A 20,111-nucleotide genomic window follows, 5' to 3' on the forward strand; every position below is an offset into this window, starting at 1 on the left:
GACCACCGCTCAGCTCAGTTGCACAAAGTATGTAAGACCAAATTTCGTCTTTCAAAGTTTTAGTTATACGTATAATTATTTGGCTGTAAGTCTAGAACTCGAAACTGGTAATTCTAGAAACTCGAAGAAAGAAGAATCAAGATTTGATGTTTTCTTAAAGCGCTATCTACCGACATCTCAAAAGTCATCAAAAAGTGGTATTTATTCTCACTGTCCTAAAGATCTTACACGCAGAATCCCGCCAGTAATAGATAACGAGAAGTATATGATTCAATCTAAAAAGACTTAAAGTGTATAAAAAATTAATACACCAACAAAATAGTGCTCGTAATTAAGAAATACAGTTCAGCAGTCAGCCATGACAAGGGTTGTCTGAGTGACATCTGCCCGGGGTAATGCGTGTCTTAACTATACTAAACCTGGTTGAATATTCATGAAAAATGAGGGTACATTACAAAATGTGTTCGCGTGATGGTTTATGTTGTTTGAGCTCTTACTTGAAGAACTTTATGAAAACGGCAGTAATGGAAGTGGACAGTTATAAAAGAGACTTTTATTAATATACAAGAGGAGTCACCAGTTCAAACTAGTTAATATCAGCCCATTGTAAGCGAGTCTCATTTAATATGGACCGAAAATCCAAATCACGTTTCAGTTCATTTCATGAATAGCAAAACGATAATAAAACAGTTTGACTATATGAGACGCCATTACATTCCTTGTCCCCAGAATATAATGGAAAGGTAAATAAAAAGAGGAAGAAAAATTTAATCTATCAGATCTATATACTAAATATACTACTTATATTATAAACGCAAATGTTTGTATGAATGGATTGATGTTTGTTACTCTTTCTCGTTAAAAATACTGAATGGATCTTAATGAAACTTTAAAGTAATATAACTCATACATCGGAATAAGACATGAGTTAAATAAATACTTACTATTGTCCGTGCTGCCGTAACTAGTGTGTTATATTTTCTCTTTAATAAAAAGAAAAATTAAAGGTAAGATCTGATCTCATGTGTTTCAACGTTACTGAAGTCTTAGAAATTACTCGCAAATATGATACACTAGTAACAACAAAAATTCCTTCAAAAACCTAAAAGTCTAAACGAAGCTTCTACTTAATAAAAAAAAAAACAAAATGGATTTGCTGAAGATCGTGAAACTTATTGAAATTTGAATATAATAGAATTGAAGAACAATGACTTACAAAAAATATAACGAAACAGTAGATCAACGCTTACTACTAAAAAACAAAATAAACAGACATAACATGATGTTAAAACTAAATTAATTCATATGTCTGTAGCATCTCAAAAAGAGGATTTCAGACTCAGCATACATGTTACAAAGGCTCTAATGCTGTTATTATAACTAAGACACTGACTAGACTAAGTCAAGACACCTTCAAAGAGAGTTAGAATTGACCTGGATTATACGAAACGCAAAACAATAAAAGAACTGGATTCTAAGCTTACCCAAAAGCAAAATAATTTTTCCAAAACAAAAAAGGAAACAGACATAAAAATAAAGTTGGTACTGCCCAACATTATACAGTATTGCCCACGATGGACAAATAAAAATATAAGGCAATTTTAACAGCCCTCCCGAATTTTTACAGTTCACTTTATGACATCCTTCACTCCATTATGGGTTTTATATCCGATTGGTTCTAAAATACTCGCCTCAATAAATCTAATGGGTCAACGAGACGGGTCTATCTTTCCGATTTTATTAACAACATAAGTTTTAGATGAAAGCTTTTATATTGGAACGAAATTAAGTATTGTTTTATTTTGTCATAGAAAATCCATCATCTTTAAGGTGACAGTCCTGACATGTAAGTGGTGACCAAACCAAATTTGCGATAGAGATAGGGCTGAGAGTTATATTTAACGTCTAAGCAGAAAAATTATTTCACCAGAACTGTACTATATGGTGAGTTTAGAAAAGTACCTTATAACAGTAGCAGAGGAGTTTTGGACAATAGTCTTAGTACGATTTTTGGGTAAAGCAGGATATGGTGCGGTGACAACTAAGTGGAACCTCTTTGGAAAATTGATAGCTTTGTTTTTCATATCATCGCTATTAAATAATAATCAAGTTTAAGCCGAGTACTCTGCAAGCAAAGCGAGCTGTAGCTCATACATATATGTTGCAAATAAGCTCTCATTTAGACCTTAATTTGGCACTAGGCCAGGTCGTAACGGCATTACACATGAATTTTGTAAGTAATTCTTAGGATAAATTAAATTAGGGCGTCCTAATGGTCATGTAAATAAAAAAATTACTTTAACTTAATAAATACAGTATTGAACGTGTGTATGTCCACCCTAGTCTCTGGAATAACTAAATACGCTAACAGGTTATTTTTGCCCACAATTTGCAACATCGTAAGAGTACAAAATAACGGATCTTTTAGTTCGCTTCTTGGCGACCTGATAAAAGAACAATCAAACAAACAAACTTTCAAATCATTTCAGAATTTGTTTTCCACCCGCAGCTGCGCCCGAGGGTATTAGATCCCGTGGAATTTTTAGGATTTTAAATTTCATCCACTTCGGTTCATTGTTTAGTCGTGGAGAAGAGACAGATAGGCAAAGTTATTTTCGCATTTTTATATACTTATAATAAATGCGAAAATTATATTAAAAAAAGCTTGAAAATTGAATTTTATAATGACGAATAATAAATTTTTATAAGTAGAAAAGACTAGTACTAGACTAGTAGTAAAGAAAGAGACTAGTAAGTTTAAGGACTATTGAAAATCCTACAATTTATTGCTTCTAATATCAAAAAATCTAGATATAACCTATACATAGTATATCTAAGCCGGCTAAACTCGGTAAGCTGAAATACAATGAGAGTGATAAATCATGTAGTGGTCAAATGACCTGAATTTGCTTCGAGAACGGCGGTGGGGAATAATCAGGGAGCGTAGATATTAATACCGTGCTTTCGACCATATTGTGTTTAATATAAAGTCAAATTTGCTTTGAAGTTCATAAAAGTTTAGATTCTTTGAGTTGAATAATGGACGATAAAATTGTCATATTCCAAAATATTTTGATTAAAAATTTAAATTGTCTCCAGTATATTACAGTATATACAATTCAATATATATTTGGTTGAAAAATATCCACCTAAGGCACATGAAACCGAAAGAATAGGAGTAATTCGTTTATTGAGGATCATGGGTTGCCTCGGAACTGCTAATATGTATTGCAATGTTTTCTTTAAATTGTAATTTTGTGCAGTCTAATAAATATTTATTTCTTTCTTTCTTAAAGAAGTGGTTTCGAATCCCAGCTCATGATCAATTTTTTTCTATTCTATAAATGTTTTTAATATCTATATAAATAATTTTGATGCTATTAAACTAAAATAAAATTTATAATAGTTTGTTCAATATTATATTTAGGTCATGATACATTCAAAGATTACAAGTTATCAGGTCTTATAAAGAAACTAGTCTACCTCGCCTAATTCTATAAGTCCTAAGTCAACAAACTTTACTTTTGATCAGTCGTTAAATATTATCACAATATTATTTCTGACTACTCATTGTTTTAACCGTAATTTGTATAACTATACGATAGTATAGTAAAATAATTAATATTGAAAAAAAATCGCCTCCAACTGGTCAGCATTATACAAAATTTTAATGGGATACATGAGAGAACAGATTTGAAATAAAAATATGTATTATCGAAATTGGTTCAGTAAAAACTAAAAAGGTACCTAAAATAATAAAGAGATTTTTTTATAATATTATGTGTTTCACAAAACGCTGTCTTCTAGACATTTCACATACACAGACTGTATGTGGTAGTCGAGCACGCTTCGGCACGAATTGGGCCAGCTCGCACCGGGGAAGTACCACACCCCCATAGAAGACCGGCGTGAAATAGCATTCTGCTGTGTTTCGTTCGGTGAGCCAGAGGCCCATATCCTTTTCCTTACCCTTCCCAGTCCTTTCCTTTATTCCTATCGCCAATCCTTTCTTAATCCCTTCCCAAAAAGTCGGCAATCCATTTGTAGAGGCGTAAGGTCTGCAAAGGACCTTATGCCTCTACAAATGTTCATGGGTGGTGGTAGCGTTTACCATCAGGCGTCCCACCAGCTCCATTGCCGACTGTAACATAAAAAAAAGACACTGTAACTTATCAATTCAATATCAAATAAAGTAAAATATAAACTACTGCTTTATATAAAAATAAAAAATACAGTCCTTAAATGAACACTAATTAAATTACATGTTACGTAAAACCATAATATACCTAGGTTCTCAACCAATATGCTAAATTATTATTGCGAAATTGCTAATGTTATAACTTCGCCAATAATAACACGATTAAGCCCCACACCCTGAACTCTGATATTTCATTAGCGCTTAATTACTTTCAATAAGTTTACTAGACGCAGAATATATGTAACTAACTATTTAGTTAAATTATATTCACCTATAACTAGTATTCAGCTGATCCTGGGTATAGAGGTTAGGGCATAGACGTTAGAACGTACCTTCCTTCGACTCAATGATTCAATGATTTTATTTATTGTCACTAAAAGTTATATATAAGTCGAAAAAATGTAGTTTTGATATTATAATTTTAAAGATTTTGACGGTAATCCGCCACGTTAATCGGGTTGGCAGATGTCATATAATAATAATAATACACTTTATTTAGCACCAATGAAAAAAAAAAAATGTATAAAAAGGAAAATAAATGTAGATAAAACATAATATAAAGCCAAAAAGGCGACCTTATCGCTATACATGGCGATTTAATTTATTGTTTCTTTTCTCTCTTACAAATTTTGCTTTAATAATTAGTAATAGGCGGCTAAATAGTCTAATTTTTCTCGTTTTCAATCTCCGAGACTTTTAATTTAGTCCATTAAGTTACCCACTCAGACACTACATTGAAATGTAACCAGATGTTATTCCGTATCTTAAACCAAAATGGAGTGCACTTAGTAAATGACAAACATGTGCGGACACCTGGACTCGCTCCAAATGCACTAAATGTACCAAACTCCAATTTCATTTAATATGCAAGCGGCTCTAGTGAGATTCTTGTTGGAACTGGCACGGAATGTGAAGCAATGAAGTCTTTACAATTCACGTCAATTGTAAACTTAGATGTATAAGTCTGTCCTTCTTTATCTCATACAAATTTGTATTTACATCTCTATTAGCAACGTGTTTCAGAACTATCAGGTTCTTGACACTATTAGATTATTCGCATATTGGATAAAATGTATGATGGAGATAATTTTCTAGAGGTCTCGCTTTTTCTTATATAATAATAAGTTTAGATTTGATATTGGGGTGAAGTAGACTCCATCCTATTTAAGGAAACTGGCGCGCTTGTAGCGTTATTTGCTATTTTTTTAATCTCGTGTATCCCTACATAGTATAAAATAAAGTCACTTTCTCTGTCCCTATATACCTATGTATGCTTAAATCTTTAAAGCTACACAACGGATTTTGATAAGGTTTTTTTTTAATAGATAGAGTGATTCAAGAGTAAGGTTTGTATGTATCATAACATTCATTAAACTAGTCCGACTCTTTCATTTGAATAGAAATATCTAATAGTTATGAATTTGTAATTTGTGTAATTTGGTATTTGATTTGATTTGCTTGTTACATTTTTATATATCATAAAGGTAGGTAGAATAATTGGTACGTTACTGTAGACAACTGGCGCTAGTCCTAGACTGTTTTTCGGCAGAACATTCTAATCTATACTAATATAATAAAGAGGAAAAGTTTTATTGTTTATTTGTATTCTAAAGGCTCCGAAAATACTGGTCCGATTTCGAATTTCTTTCACCAAAAGATAGCTTTACTCCCGACATTATTCCCGAGTGCTATATGATACCTTTAACCCCGGAAATGTACGACAGGCGAAGCCGGGACGAATATCTAGTTGTATCATAAACCAATGACATGGTTTATAATTTGTTCTAGAACTGGCAAGCTACACTATCCCACCAATGTCTGCGGACCGTTATTCGAAGAGGAGCTCGAGTTCTGGGGCCTGGACTCTAACCAGGTGGAGCCCTGCTGCTGGTCTACCTACAGCATACACAGAGACACACAGGTGAGGTTGAAGATGGTTCGATTGGAGTACAGCGAAATCTCAAAACACTAGTGTGTGTTATCGCTCCACTTTAGTCTTATAAATGAAGGAATTTCCTTCGGATGGTGCCCGATTATTATAAAACGAAATTTAATAAAAATAAACAATTATTTCGTATACGTAATTTAAACAAATACAAAATGATGTTGTTTTTCTGTTGAGGTGGATTTAATTTGAGCATATCAGCGAAGATAAACTATATTATATAATCGGCAAAAATATTATAAGAAGTTTGTTTTATAATTTCAACTGAGATGTCATTTACTCACTCAAACTCAAACTCATTTTATTTAAAGTTGTCGTATATCCACAGGAGTTTCGCTATTAAATCAGCGAATATAAAATATAAGACGATGTCACGTTCAGTGAAATAACCGAAGTAAAAGTAGTTAGTAGATAACATAAAATTGCGCCGCGAACCGAGTAAATTTTAATAGTAAAAGTTCCAGAAAGTTCTTTATTGAATTTTGAAAGGTCCATCGAATTTCTAACCGGGCGATGTCAGATGAAAAATGACCCAATCCTATGAACTTTATAACATTATCCCTTTCTAACTAAAACCGTTTATTTTCATACATCGTTGGCACTGTTTTAATTTTGAAATTTTAGCTATTATCTTCGTTTGGTAATTTGATTAAAGCTTTCCCTAAAGAGCCTAAAACGCGAGAGTTTCTTCAATTGAAATTTATAAATATTCGGTAAACGGTTCACATCTGGTACGTCGATCGATTTTCTTAACAGCTAAATTGACGAGCGGCCTTCTCTGTCCTTCCAGACTGAGATATCATTTGATTAGGCTTCAATGTGGAGTCGTCAGCACGCTCACACTAAGCATTGTATGTACTAATTTTATTCATATAATATTTTATTGAAAACTACCAGCATAAATTGTTTTAACTTATTAAAATGAATGTGTTTTTTGCAGAATTTTAAAAACCACCTCTGTACATTTATATTTGTTAAATGCAATGATAACTCCGAATAGTTCCGAATTTAAATAAATTTTCAATAAGGGAAAAGTACTGGACCGATAATTTCACCAACATCTTTGCCAAGTTCTGAATACATAATATTGTAGTGTAAGCGATTTCCTTCCTCGTAGTGCGGTTAGCTTGCTCAGGGCTTTTCATCTCCCTTACAAATTAATTCTAACATGAGATGGTGTGTAAAAAATTGTGTGAGAAATAAACAAAACTTTCAGTTAATAAAACATGTAATTAGCGAAAACTTTAGAAATCAAATTAGAGTGCTTAATGATTTGATCATTATTTAAATAAAAAAAACGAAATTTACCGTTTTTATAAATACTAACATTTGGCAATTATATTAGCTATTTTACGGTATAAATATAGAATCCTGATCCTTAAAGTGTGGGTAAAGATGACATTTTTAAATGAAAGCAATGTACAGCGAAATTTTAATTTTGATCTTTAGATTTTGGACTGCAATTTTGTATTGAATCCGGCAGTTACAGAGAAACGATAAATTGACAAACTCTGCTACGTTCAGACCTCTGCCCCAATGGGACATTTTTATCAAAACGCCTATATGTCTCGATATCCTTAAAATTTAAGGAATCTCTGTCTCCATAAAACCTGTCTCCTATAGCCAGGAGCACACAAATTTAAACTCTATTCCCTCCGCTTAAGGTTCGTTTACATTTTCTTTCAGAGTTTTATGAATACCAATAAATATGAATCGCTGGAAAGGTTTGACAGCGCTTTTCTCAACGAAACATCTGGCCTTTCAATTTGTTCAACGTCTCGAATTATTAACAACTTCAAGAGTTAGCATATTAATGGATGTGATTGAATTGATAATAAAGGACTTATTTGACTTCTTGTTTACTTAGTAAACTTTGTATCGGTTTAATTTTATATTTTATTTCGTTATTTAACTAGCTTTTTGACCGAGTACTGTATGCTCTGTCCTTCCAAAGGTCTGAAGCTAACTCTGTGTATCTCTCCAAACCGGTTCAGTGGTTAAGTGTGAAGAGAGTCTCGGACAAACAGAGTTACTTTTGCATTTATTTAATAACTAGCTGTTGTCCGCAGCTTCACCCGTGCGGTCTTAATTAATTTTCATGGTACAAATTTTCATCTCCTATTTTAAGTATAACTATAATTACAACATTTCTTATTTATAAAGCAATACAATGCTATAAAACAAAAAATTAAACCTAAGTATAATAATTTAATATAACATAGAAAAAGAATTCCTATCAAACACAAATATAATCAGGTCAATCGGTTGGAGTTATCGAGCGATAAACAGAATCGGTCTAACTGAGGACCTCCTTTTTTGGGATAGTCGGTTAAAAATGTTTGTTCAGAAATGGACCTTGGTGTGATTAATAAATTGTATTCTATAGTATTTTTCAATAATGTTCAACCGTATGCCAATAACATCTGCCAACCCGCACTTGGCCAGCGTGGTAGATTATGGCCTGAACCCTCATAGGAGGCCTGTGTCCCAGCAGTGGGAACATATATGGGCTGATGATGATGTATGCCAATAAATTATAAGAACAGTTCCATTTTCCTCGCCTGTGTCTGCTTTGGCGCATTTGGTTTATATTCAAATTATTTCCCACCTTCTGCCGTAGTTTCAGAACACACGAGTATAAAAATTTTCCTCTGAAGTATTAGTATTCCAAGTGAATCATACCTTTTACCGGGATGAGAAATTGCCCATATCACTATGAAGCTTATGAATGCTTCTCAAGATTTTTGGTACGGATTTTTGAAAGTAAATAAATACTCAATTCGAAAAAAATAAACCCTTTAATGATTGAATCACCTTATGTCAAATTTTGTATTCAAGATGGCCGAATACACAAAATGGGGTCGTGGTTTATAAAATTTAAATTTAATTTTGTATGTTTATTTTTATGAATAGTCGGCACGTGTTAAAAACTTGTAATAATGTATGAGAAACAAAAAAAAAAACGACGCGTCCAATTCAATGAAAATATCCTTTTCTTATTCATATAATAATGCCGCTTGTATTTTATATCAAAACTAGTTGCGCAGCGCGCCCCGCGGTTTCACCCGCTTAAGTCTGTATCCCGTAAGAATATTGGGATAAAAAGTTTCCTATGTTTTATTCCAGTTGTCCAGCTCTCTACGTACCAAATTTCATTGCAATCGGTTCAGTAGTTTTTACGTGAAAGAGTAACAAACATACAAAATACAACCCACACCTTTAAAAACTTTCGCAGTTATAATATTATATAGTAGGATAATTTGAAGATACTGTTTTGTACATCAAATAACATTGCACGTACCTTACTCACTTACATTCGTAATTTACCATCTTTTCGACCTGGCAATGTCGTGCGCAAGGACTAGTATAGTATAAAAAAAGATTTATATTGGTTGTTGAAATTTAAATCACAACAAACTAGCTGCCTGTCTCTCTGTTTCATTTATAAACATTAAATAAAACCACTGCCATATTCTAACATACCGACTAACGTATTTCGAACTAAAAAAGGTACCATAATGGCATAATAATATGTAAAAGCATTAAGAAATCTTTTTCTGTGACCCTTTCCCCTGAGACAGAATGGGAAATAAAGTTAGCAATTGAAATAAAATCTGACGAGTGCGTGTCGGGCTCGCCATATTAGAGGTTCCGTAGCTAAAGATTAATTTGCAAAAAAATGGTCTCTTATGCAATTTATGACCGGGGTCCCGTTTTACCCTTTGTGTTCGGAACCCTAAAAACAACTATCATAAAAGAACAATCGCTCTATTTTTGGTTATTTAGTTAAGTTAAAACCTACATGCATAAAAATGAATCCTTATTTCCCTTGGTCACGTCATCACGCGTGAACGGCTGGACCGATTTCAAAAATTCTTTCACCATTAGAAACACTGAGCGACATAGGCTTTATATTATGTACCATAGGGAAACCGGTGCGAACAGCTAGTATTATATAAAACACAAAGAGATTGACTGATCTACAACGCACAGCACAAACCACTGGACTGATAGGGCTGAAATTTATCATGCAGATAGTCACTAAGACATAATATAGGCATAGGATTTAGATGAATTCTGCCTCTGAAATGATCCCGTGAAAACTTATTTAGACCACGCGGGCGAAGTGAATGGAAACATCTAGTATTCATACATGAACGCTATAATTATGAAATCGTTTTATGAAGACCATAATTCAGTCTATCTTTTGAACATTAATTAAAAATAGATATCCTATAAGAGGTTTTCATGAACATTTTCGCATTAATAAACCTCTTATATCTTGGAATCAGACCTTCTTTGCGCTCGTTCACAGATCCAAGATTTGCTTTTATCTACCGTCATTGTCTCTTAAACCTTATTGTCAAGAGATTGGTCTCAGATTCGAGTGATATGATATTAACGAGATTCTTGTTAAGTCTCGAATAGTCGAATTATGATAATCATATTGCCTTAGTTTAATTTAACGGTGAGCTTTGTAAATATAACTGATTTTGCTTTATCTGTGGAATCTATTCTGGTACTTTTAGGTAATAATCTTATGCAATATAGGTAGGTTAGGTTAGTAGTCGTAGTTAGTAGAGTAGTGAGTTATAATAGGTAATGATAATAAGTAGTAATTTCAACATTTAACATAATTAAACTGACAGCAACTATAATATCGTTTGAAAATGCGTGAAATAAGGGTGGAAGTCGTTGCGATGCTGTTTTCCTTGTGATCTTATGTACTTACTCCAGTCTCAAGCTATCTTGGAACCAAATTTCATCCATACGGTGAAGTGGTTTATGCGTGACGATGCGATAAATTCACTTTCGTAGTTATAACATTACTAGCGATATCCTCAATAAGTTTATTCGCACCAGAAATTACGTATAGTAACAGCAAGAGCAATAGGCGTGATATCGTTAAATCGACTGGACTGAGATTCGACAGGATTTGGGACGTGTTACGGTTAAAATAAGGCAAATGGGATTCGGCCGAAATAATCCCACACCTTTGTGTAACCAGACGTGCGCCGTGCGTAATTTTTCACACGCCTGGATGTAATGCGAGTACATTTGTCATATCGTCTCATATGTGTCGTCGTCAGGTCGTTTATTGTGTGACACGTTTCTTATGTCATAGGGCGACTGAGCTGGTGGTTCACCTGATGGTAAGCGATCACCAGATTGGCATTGGCGAGTTAGTGCCTCTGGGAATGTGTTACCTGCTTTATAAGAGTAAGGAATAATGGAAGGATTGAAGACAGGGGCTATACTGCAAAGGGTGAAGAAAGGGAAGCGGGCCTTCGGCCCTCCCACTCAGAATGAAACCCAGTAGCGATCGCATGCCACTATTTATTTGTATTCTGTGGGGGTGTGATACCTACCCCGTTGCGGGTTGGTTAAATTCGTGCCGAAGCGTGCTCGACTCCCACGTAATGTAATGGATAAAACTGTTATTATTAGCTGTGCTTGTGACTTCGATCACGCGTACATAGGTACTTTGCCAGGGACTTATAGTTATATAACAAAAAAGTTTCATTAAAATATGTCCAGTACTTTTGAATGCAAGACACAGATAGACAGGCAAAAATTCCTCAACATCGATTTGAATAAAATGTGTAATGAAAATAGGGAGTGAGCTATTTTTAAATAATTGACAAACTTATTCCGGCGTAAACCGCCGGAATTGTTAGAACTAGGGCAAATCGATCCACCCGGGAAGCACCAGCTTTAGAATAGACACAAAGAATCATCAAAATCGGTTCACCCAATAAAAAGTGATGAGGTAACAAACACAAAAAATACAGTCGAATTGGGTACCTCCTTTTTGCAGTCGTTTAAAAACCTTAAATAATTCACTCCTGCGAGTATTCACAGGTATTTATTTTGTTTATTAGACGTGAATGTCAGGGTATAATATATTTGGAATGGAATATTTTAAAGTCGCCCACATTAAAGCTATAAAATGCTCGAAGCGTCGACTAAAATAATAGAACGAATAAATTGTGTTTTAAATCACAGTTTTAAACGCAATTTATTTGTTCCCATATTATATACACAAAATATGTTCCCTATTCTAAATATAATTATTTAAACTGTTTGTCGGCGATTCCAATTTGTACAATCGTTTAAGGTTTTTTAGTAATTATCAGTGCCTAGAACTTCTTTCCTATAAAGGAATATGAAATATACACTAGCTGTTGCCCGCAGCCCGCACGGTCTTTATAAATTTTCATGGTACAAACTTTCATACCCTATTTTATCCCCTTGGGGGTAGAATTTATAAAAAATAGTAGAAGGACAAACTGACTCAAACACTGAGAAAAATTAAAAATATATTTGCTTAATATGAAATTGGAAATATTAATTGAAAAACATATTTATAGAATACATAACTGTATATACATTAAATTTGTAAATAGAAAAAAATGCATATTTCTATTTTATTTATGTTTTTTTCTTATTTGTCTATCGATTCTCGGTGATGAAACAACTCGAATGAAATCTAGGCATTTCACATACAGTTTTTCTTAAAAACCACATGAAAATCGACTTTCAAGATCGTACGGGGCACGCGAGGTGTCGGATGCGAAACGTGCCGCGTCTACGGTAAAACCCATGTTGCACGTAAAATGTCAAAATGTATGTCACTAGTGATATTATAATGGTAAATTGTCATTAAAGTCCTTAGTTACCGGACCAGCCTGAAAGACAGCGCTGTATTGAGCTCATTTTATGCAACATTTAGCTCAGACTGTTTCCGTATGCCTTTATTTATGTGATCATGTATTCATATCATATTAAATGGCAATTAACATCTTTTCTTTCTTCTTTCTCGTTCAATCTTCAGTTTAATAACAAAATAATATTGTTCCTTCGCCTTCAAACTGTCAAAACTAGACAAAATTTAAATGAGACCACATGGCAGGCTCAATAATAAAAGAATCATAAAAATCAGTCCACCCAGTAAAAAGATATAAGCTAGCAAATACAACGAAACACAGTCGAAATGATAACCTCCTCGTATCTTGAAGAAGTTTGAAAAAAAAAAATATTTTTATTATATTACAGTTTTGACAATACACCTGCGACATAAACAGGTAATTATAAAACAAATACTCTAATCTTTACGATGAAATGCTTTCACAGGGCGTCTAGCCGTTTTTATGAAAATGTGAAAACCATTTTTCCTATCGTTTCGCGACAAATGATAGTTGAAGTGCTTCAGAGATATGAATTATGTCTTGAACCAATTTTATCATCTCGCGAAGCTAACAATTGAATGGATTTTGTTTTATTGTGAAAGAGTATTCTTATTATCGTTGTCTTTGTTATTATTGTGTACCATTAATTTATATAAATATTTATCTATATTATGTAAACTTCACTGAAGAGGAAAATTTTGTGTTTTTGTATGCTTTTTAACGTTTTCACGGAATATCCATTGAAACGTTTTCTAAAATTCTTAAATTTCGATTGAAAATATGTTGCTGAGCGTAAAACATGTGAACGGCTCGACCGGGTAAATTTTTTTTGGTTTTTGATAAGGCATAATGAAGGTTCTTAAAGCAGAGAAAAAACGACGGGGAGGACCACTAGTAATATTACATATGTATATCCAAACATAACTTTCTGTTCATTTTTGTATTTTCTTATATCCTATGAGGGTAATTTCAAAATAGATTTACACTAAAACTACCTGAGGAACTTATTAATACTATTTTGTCTGTCTAGACAGAAAAGATAACACACCAATATTTAGTATAAAGTAGTCTAAATACTACCTAGGGACAAACAGCAGCTCACGAAAACGTCATATTATAATAGTTCATAGACCCTACTTCTAATTTATCAAAGGAGAATAGATTTTCTATATAAAATATGTATTTTTCGCAATATAATATCTAATTACGATATCTATCCTTAAATCATTTACTTTGTAAGTTTATTTTTGAGTTAGTTAATTATCTCCAGAGATTTTTTCTTGGTTAAAAAAAATCGATCGTTTCAAAATAAACCTGCAAAAATTCAACCTGTAAATGTCATAGATACAGCCTGCTGACAGACAGACGGACGGACGGTCATACAGACAGACGGACAGCGAAGTTTAAGTAGTATAAGTTCAACACAGTCATTTTAATTGTTCGCAATTGTCGAATCCCCTTCGTCATTAATTCTTTTAACAATCCGATATTAAATATTGTCTTTTTTTTATGTCATAGCGGGCAACTGAGCTGGTGGTTCGCCCGATGGTAAACGATCACCACCGCCCATGAACCTCTAAGAATGCACTGTCCGCTTTTAAGGGATAAGGGATAAGGAAAGGATCGATGACTGAAAAGAAGGAATGGACTGGGAAGGGCTAGGAGAAGGAAATAGGCCTCCAGCTCCCTCACTCACCGTACGAAACACAATAGCAAGCTATTATTTCACGCCGGTTTTCTGTGAGGGTGTGGTACTTCTCCAGTGCGAACTGGCTTAATTCGTGGCCAAGCATGCTCGACTCTCACAAAAAAAAAATGTTTTTTACTCAGCCCAATAAGCAGTTATTAAAATACTGAAAAGCGAAAGGCATTCAGGACCCTAATTAGCCAGAAGTGCCTATTTGCTCTAAGGGCTCCATTAAACAATAGCTAAATAATTGAGATAGCTATAGTCTTTGAACATAGATGGAAGTATAATGGGCGAACTTTTAGATTGACTATGGGAAAAAAATTTATTGTATTTTCTATAACTTGTATTATTGTGTGAGTACACCTGGTGACACATTGTCATGTAAATTATTGTACAAACAACTACCTAATATTAAATCACCATCATTATCAGCCCAGTTCCCACTGCTGGGACACAGGCCGCCTTTGAGGGTTCAGGCCTTAATCCACCACTCTGACCAAGTACGAGTTGGCAGGTGTCACATGTTACCGAACTTTTGATTCTCGGACATGCCGGTTTCCTCACGATGTTTTCATTTACCGTTTCGAGCAGTGGTGATGTGAAGAATGTGCAGGTTAACAATGTAATTTACTTCTTGCACGCTCATCCACTTTTGAACCCCTGTCTTGATGTAAGTCCAAGGTTATATCCACTGAGCCACCACTCCTTAAATACCCCCAATATTAATCTTTCAAAATTTCTACCCCCAATATTACTAAATATATAGTACTAGCTTTCCACCCGCGGTTGCACCCGCGTGGTAATCGGTTCTTCCTTTTTTGCGATAAAAAGTATCCTATGTCCTTTCCCAAGGTCAGTTCTATCTTCATACTAAATTTCATCAATATCATCTTAGTGGTTTAGGCGTGAAAGCGTAACAGACAGGCAGACTGAGTTTCTTTCGCATTTATAATATTAGTGGGGATTAAATATTCCCGCAAAATTAACTGCGGTTTCTGTACACAGTTTAACAGAATCTAATAATATTTATGTTAGTCTAGTGGTTCGATAATGTATAAGCCGATGTGCCTTTGATCATCCGATTTTCTATTTTAGTAACATCGCTGTAGTGCCAACGAAGTGGCTGCTATTTATGAGATAGGATATCTAGAATTCCTAGGTGTTTATGCGTATACCTAATATTATATTTGGTGTTGAACGTGCGAAGAAAAGAATTTTATTTATAGTTTCATAGCTCAAAAGAAAAGAAAAATTCGAATTTGAGGCGAGATCATGGGTTGCCACGCTACGGCAATTGACGCGGGTTCGAATCATATAATACATATTATTCATTCATAAAGATTTAATGTTAGCTCACTATAAGAGTCACTGTGTATCGCTATGTAAGTAACTTCACTAGATTTGAAACTATATCAACGGTACATGAATAAATGTACTTATATAATTGTTTTTTGACTTTGTTATCTAATACTAAGTATTCTTCCACGGCTTCGCCCGCGAAATCGAAGGGAATTTCCAGGGGAATCACATATTTCACCGCGGTTAGTAGTTAATGTCACTTTCTTTTTTCTTAACTGTCTCCAAATACAAAAATTGTATCATTGTCCTTTGTATCATGAAAATTAAATAATCACATTTTTACATTTATAATATTCTTCTCGTGCTTCTTTATTAAATGGCAACTCCCGATTCCACTGAGGACGGATTCTGCCAGTGTCACGTTTTGTACAGATAATCAAAGGTTTTTACTGTCGTGTTATTATGAGCTTGTATTAAGTATACTCTAGTGCTGTAGTGGATGATTTCATAAGAGTTCCCGACCTCGGCGAATAGCGCGGGAAGACGGGACACAGTGGAGTTTAGTCGGTAGGTCCATTGCCTCTCTAGGCAATGGGAGTCCGACATAACCCACGGCCTTTCCCCGGGCTGTGGGTATGCATGAGCATTCTCCACTTAAAAAAAAAAAAGTATACTCTAGTGCTAGAGATATCACTTTGAATTGACGATCTGACATGGAACTGTATAAACTGACAAATAATAAATACCAGTTATAGATGTTATCATCTCTTAATATATCGTAAACATTGTATAAAAACTCATTTTAAATATCAATGATAGTAAATTTTTTATATTCATGCTTAGAATATTATGACGTCCAACGCACGACGATTAATTATATTTAAATTGTTATAACGTTTTATCAATTATTCCTTTACATAACTATGTATTCGCATTTGACTAATAAAAATTGTTTCTAACAGTTATAAATATTGTTTTTTTTTTAATTGGCAGAAGTAATTTTGACTAGTGAACTGTGATATTACTATATTAATCATAAGTATCGCATCTTTATTTATACAGAAAAGACACTACACATTTCTCATATTTTCCATGACAGGTAAAATACCCTGATATATCGATTGTCAGTAAACATGAAATATTTGAGTCTGGACGATCGCGTAGCAATATGCAGGTTTATTTTCCTCGCATCGCTCTGAATAAGAATATGGGGCGTGGATGCGCCAAGTGTCGGTTTATATAAATCGTTACGGTGGATTTGTCGTGAAGAATATTATCAAGATTGCGTTTAATAGACGTGACATGGTATGTCTGATTTTTCCGATTATTTTAAGTTTTTCAATTAAAGACTCACGTCTATCCTCATGCTACATGTAGCGTACGAAATAGCGTGAATTATATAAGACTAAGTGAAAGTCAGTTAAAATGCTTCCTTTCCAAATTGCGATAACTTAAAAATATGTGTATTGTATTTTACTAACATACCTGACCACGCGTTGCTGTGGCTGTGGCCAAATTTATTGTTAATTATAAATTATTGGGATAATTAATCGAAATAAAAACTATCCTATATCTTAAGACCAAATTACACATAAAATGCCAAATTATATCAAAATCGGTTGAGTTCGGAACATTCATCATGACACCGGATTTTTATATACATATATTCTTTGTTAAGTCTACATTTCAGACATAATTGACTCTTTTTGAAAATAGACATATGTATTTAATGAACAATTTTGTATAAGGTTATTTTTATGGAAAAACACAATATTTTCCTTCTATTACATACGTTTATTATACTCTCTAAAATATTATTGTTGTTTATTATGCTATCAAACTGTAAGTAACATATTTATTTATTTCTGTGCAATATAATACTGCACGACAGTTTAAGAGCTCGTAGCTCGTAGCTTTATTATCGTTTTGAGATAGTTTAAAACGGATCCTGCGATATGAAGATCTTTTAGAATATTATATCGACTGTAATAAAAACACCCCTTTCAGTATGGATAGAGAAAACTAAAACCTTCCTTTTACAAATACTGAATTACTGTTTTGCGTGTAAAAACATACACACATATAATTTATTTATAACAAACGCTCAATAGCCGTCCATTTTTCAAAACAAGACCGAATTTAAATGTGACTACACGGAAAGCATAAACAAATAAAGAATCATCAAAATCGGTCCATCCAGGCAAAAGTTCTGAAATAACAAACCAAAAATACAGTCATATGTAGAACCTCTATCATTCTGCCGATTGATTAAGTGATCTACGTTAAGATAAAATAATAAATAAGTTGAAAGTTAGCTAAGTTATTGACATGCAGATATGATGCATATAGTCTTAATAATTCTGTTTCCCTTAAACATGCCTGCCTTTAGTATTTTCTTGTGTTTGGTTTCACGCGAGTATTATACATTTAGCTGTAAAGTGTTCGAAACGTCGGGTTAATAATATAATGAATAAATCGCGTTTAAAATCCGTTGAAAAGTTTTTAATTTCTAAATGCCTGCCTTTGTTATAATTCCCTTATTATTTATATATATATAACTATCTTATATTATATTATTTGTATGGTTTACTCTGATCAACAAAGGCTCGGGTCAAATTATTTGTACAACCAATAAAAACACAGAGTAATTATTTCGGAGAAATTCGTTGGCAAACATTGTTCAATATATAATGTTATATATGTTATATACGTACGTTACACAATGGTTACATAAGCAATTAAACAGCTGAAATTCATATTAAGTTTCTGCTGTTTCTATACTGGTCTAGACACACAAAAATGTAGTTTACAAGTGTTTCTGTATACTTGTTATATAGTATGAATGAATTCAGGGGGACGTGTTAAAGCAGTGCTAATTTTTTAGTACTGCTGTTATTTAGCACTGCTTTAAGAAGTCACGGTTGCGGTTGCTATTATGTGGTATTTATCTAGTTATTATAAAAATGAATCCCCCATTGCATTTTGTAATCCTACTATATCCTACTAATATCATAAATGCGAAAGTTTGTGTGTTTGTGTGTGTGTTTGTTGCTCTTTCACGCATAAACTACTGAAACGATTGCAATGAAAATGGGTTCGTAGACAGCTGGACAACTGGAATAACATATAGGCAACTTTTTATCCCGATATTCCTACGGGATACGGACTTAAGCGGGTGAAACCGCGGGGTGCAGCTAGTTATATATAACTTGGGCACGAATTTTGTTGCGGTCTATCCTTAAGACATACATAAGGAAAACATTTATAGTAATTTAAATAATTTATTAAATGCAGCATGGGTATGTGGTTACATATACTTGCAACTCCCCAAAAAGTTAAAAAAACTGTAGTAGGAGAGTTCCCTCTTCCTCATTTGAAAATTACATGTGCCATTTATTTATTGTCTATAAATTAAATAATTAACTAGAATATATAGAAAGAATACACATAAGAGTAAATAAAGAAATAAAATAAAATAAAAAATAGTATGGAAATAAATAAATATAATATATGATAAATGTTTTCTCACCGTACTGAATTCGTTCCTCTTAAACGATATGATAATACTATTTAACATACATATATAATAATTTATAGTTATATTGTTATTCGCAGATAGCAGAAGAATCATATTATTCGCATATTTGTATTTAATTTGATATAGATAATGCAATAAACAGATGAGACAAAGAACCTAACTATTTTATCAAAGATGAATTATTTTCTTTCACTTTCACGTTAAAACTTCTCTCTCCCTTTGTCTCTTAAGTATTTAATTAATTCGTTGAATAGACATCCTTCCGCAGGTTACATTTTCATTAAATATTCAACCTTTTTAATGAAGGAAACCTATTTTCAGCCGACTTCAGAAAATGTTGTTGATTATATCCCGCTATAATCTATACTGTGAAATTATAAAGCTAGTGAAGCTGGTGAAATTCTGAATTCGGTTTAGTAGTTTTTGACTTTATCAATCACAAACAATCACATCATTATACAACCAATAAATGTATTAAGAAATAAATAAATTTTTGTTTTCATATTTATTAAGATGTCGGTAAGTAAATCAAAGCAATGATATTTTACAATTATGGAGATGGACTACATTTAACAGTCTAGCCAATTACTCCAGTGTATTGCGGCTATAAATCTCAGGTGACTGTAATTGAGATAAGTTTAACAATAAATTACCTGTCGCTTTTAGCGCTTCACGATAGCAATATGAGCAATATGAAGTGACTGGCTGCGCCCCGCGGTTTTACCCGTATAAGTTCGTATGACGTTGGAACA

At 33.4% G+C, this 20,111-nt stretch overlaps 1 protein-coding gene across 1 annotated transcript in view; it reads left to right on the forward strand.

The window, feature by feature from the left end:
* The window catches only part of LOC119840224 (potassium voltage-gated channel protein Shaw-like), a 127,835-nt gene that overhangs the window by 43,645 nt on the left and 64,079 nt on the right, over positions 1 to 20,111 (forward strand). The window contains exon 3 of the mRNA XM_038366738.1: positions 5,987 to 6,119. Coding sequence (XP_038222666.1) covers positions 5,987 to 6,119 — 133 coding nt within the window. The remainder of the gene's footprint in view (positions 1 to 5,986; positions 6,120 to 20,111) is intronic.

Source organism: Zerene cesonia, chromosome 5, assembly GCF_012273895.1.
Source record: "Zerene cesonia ecotype Mississippi chromosome 5, Zerene_cesonia_1.1, whole genome shotgun sequence".
Classification (NCBI taxonomy): domain Eukaryota; kingdom Metazoa; phylum Arthropoda; class Insecta; order Lepidoptera; family Pieridae; genus Zerene; species Zerene cesonia.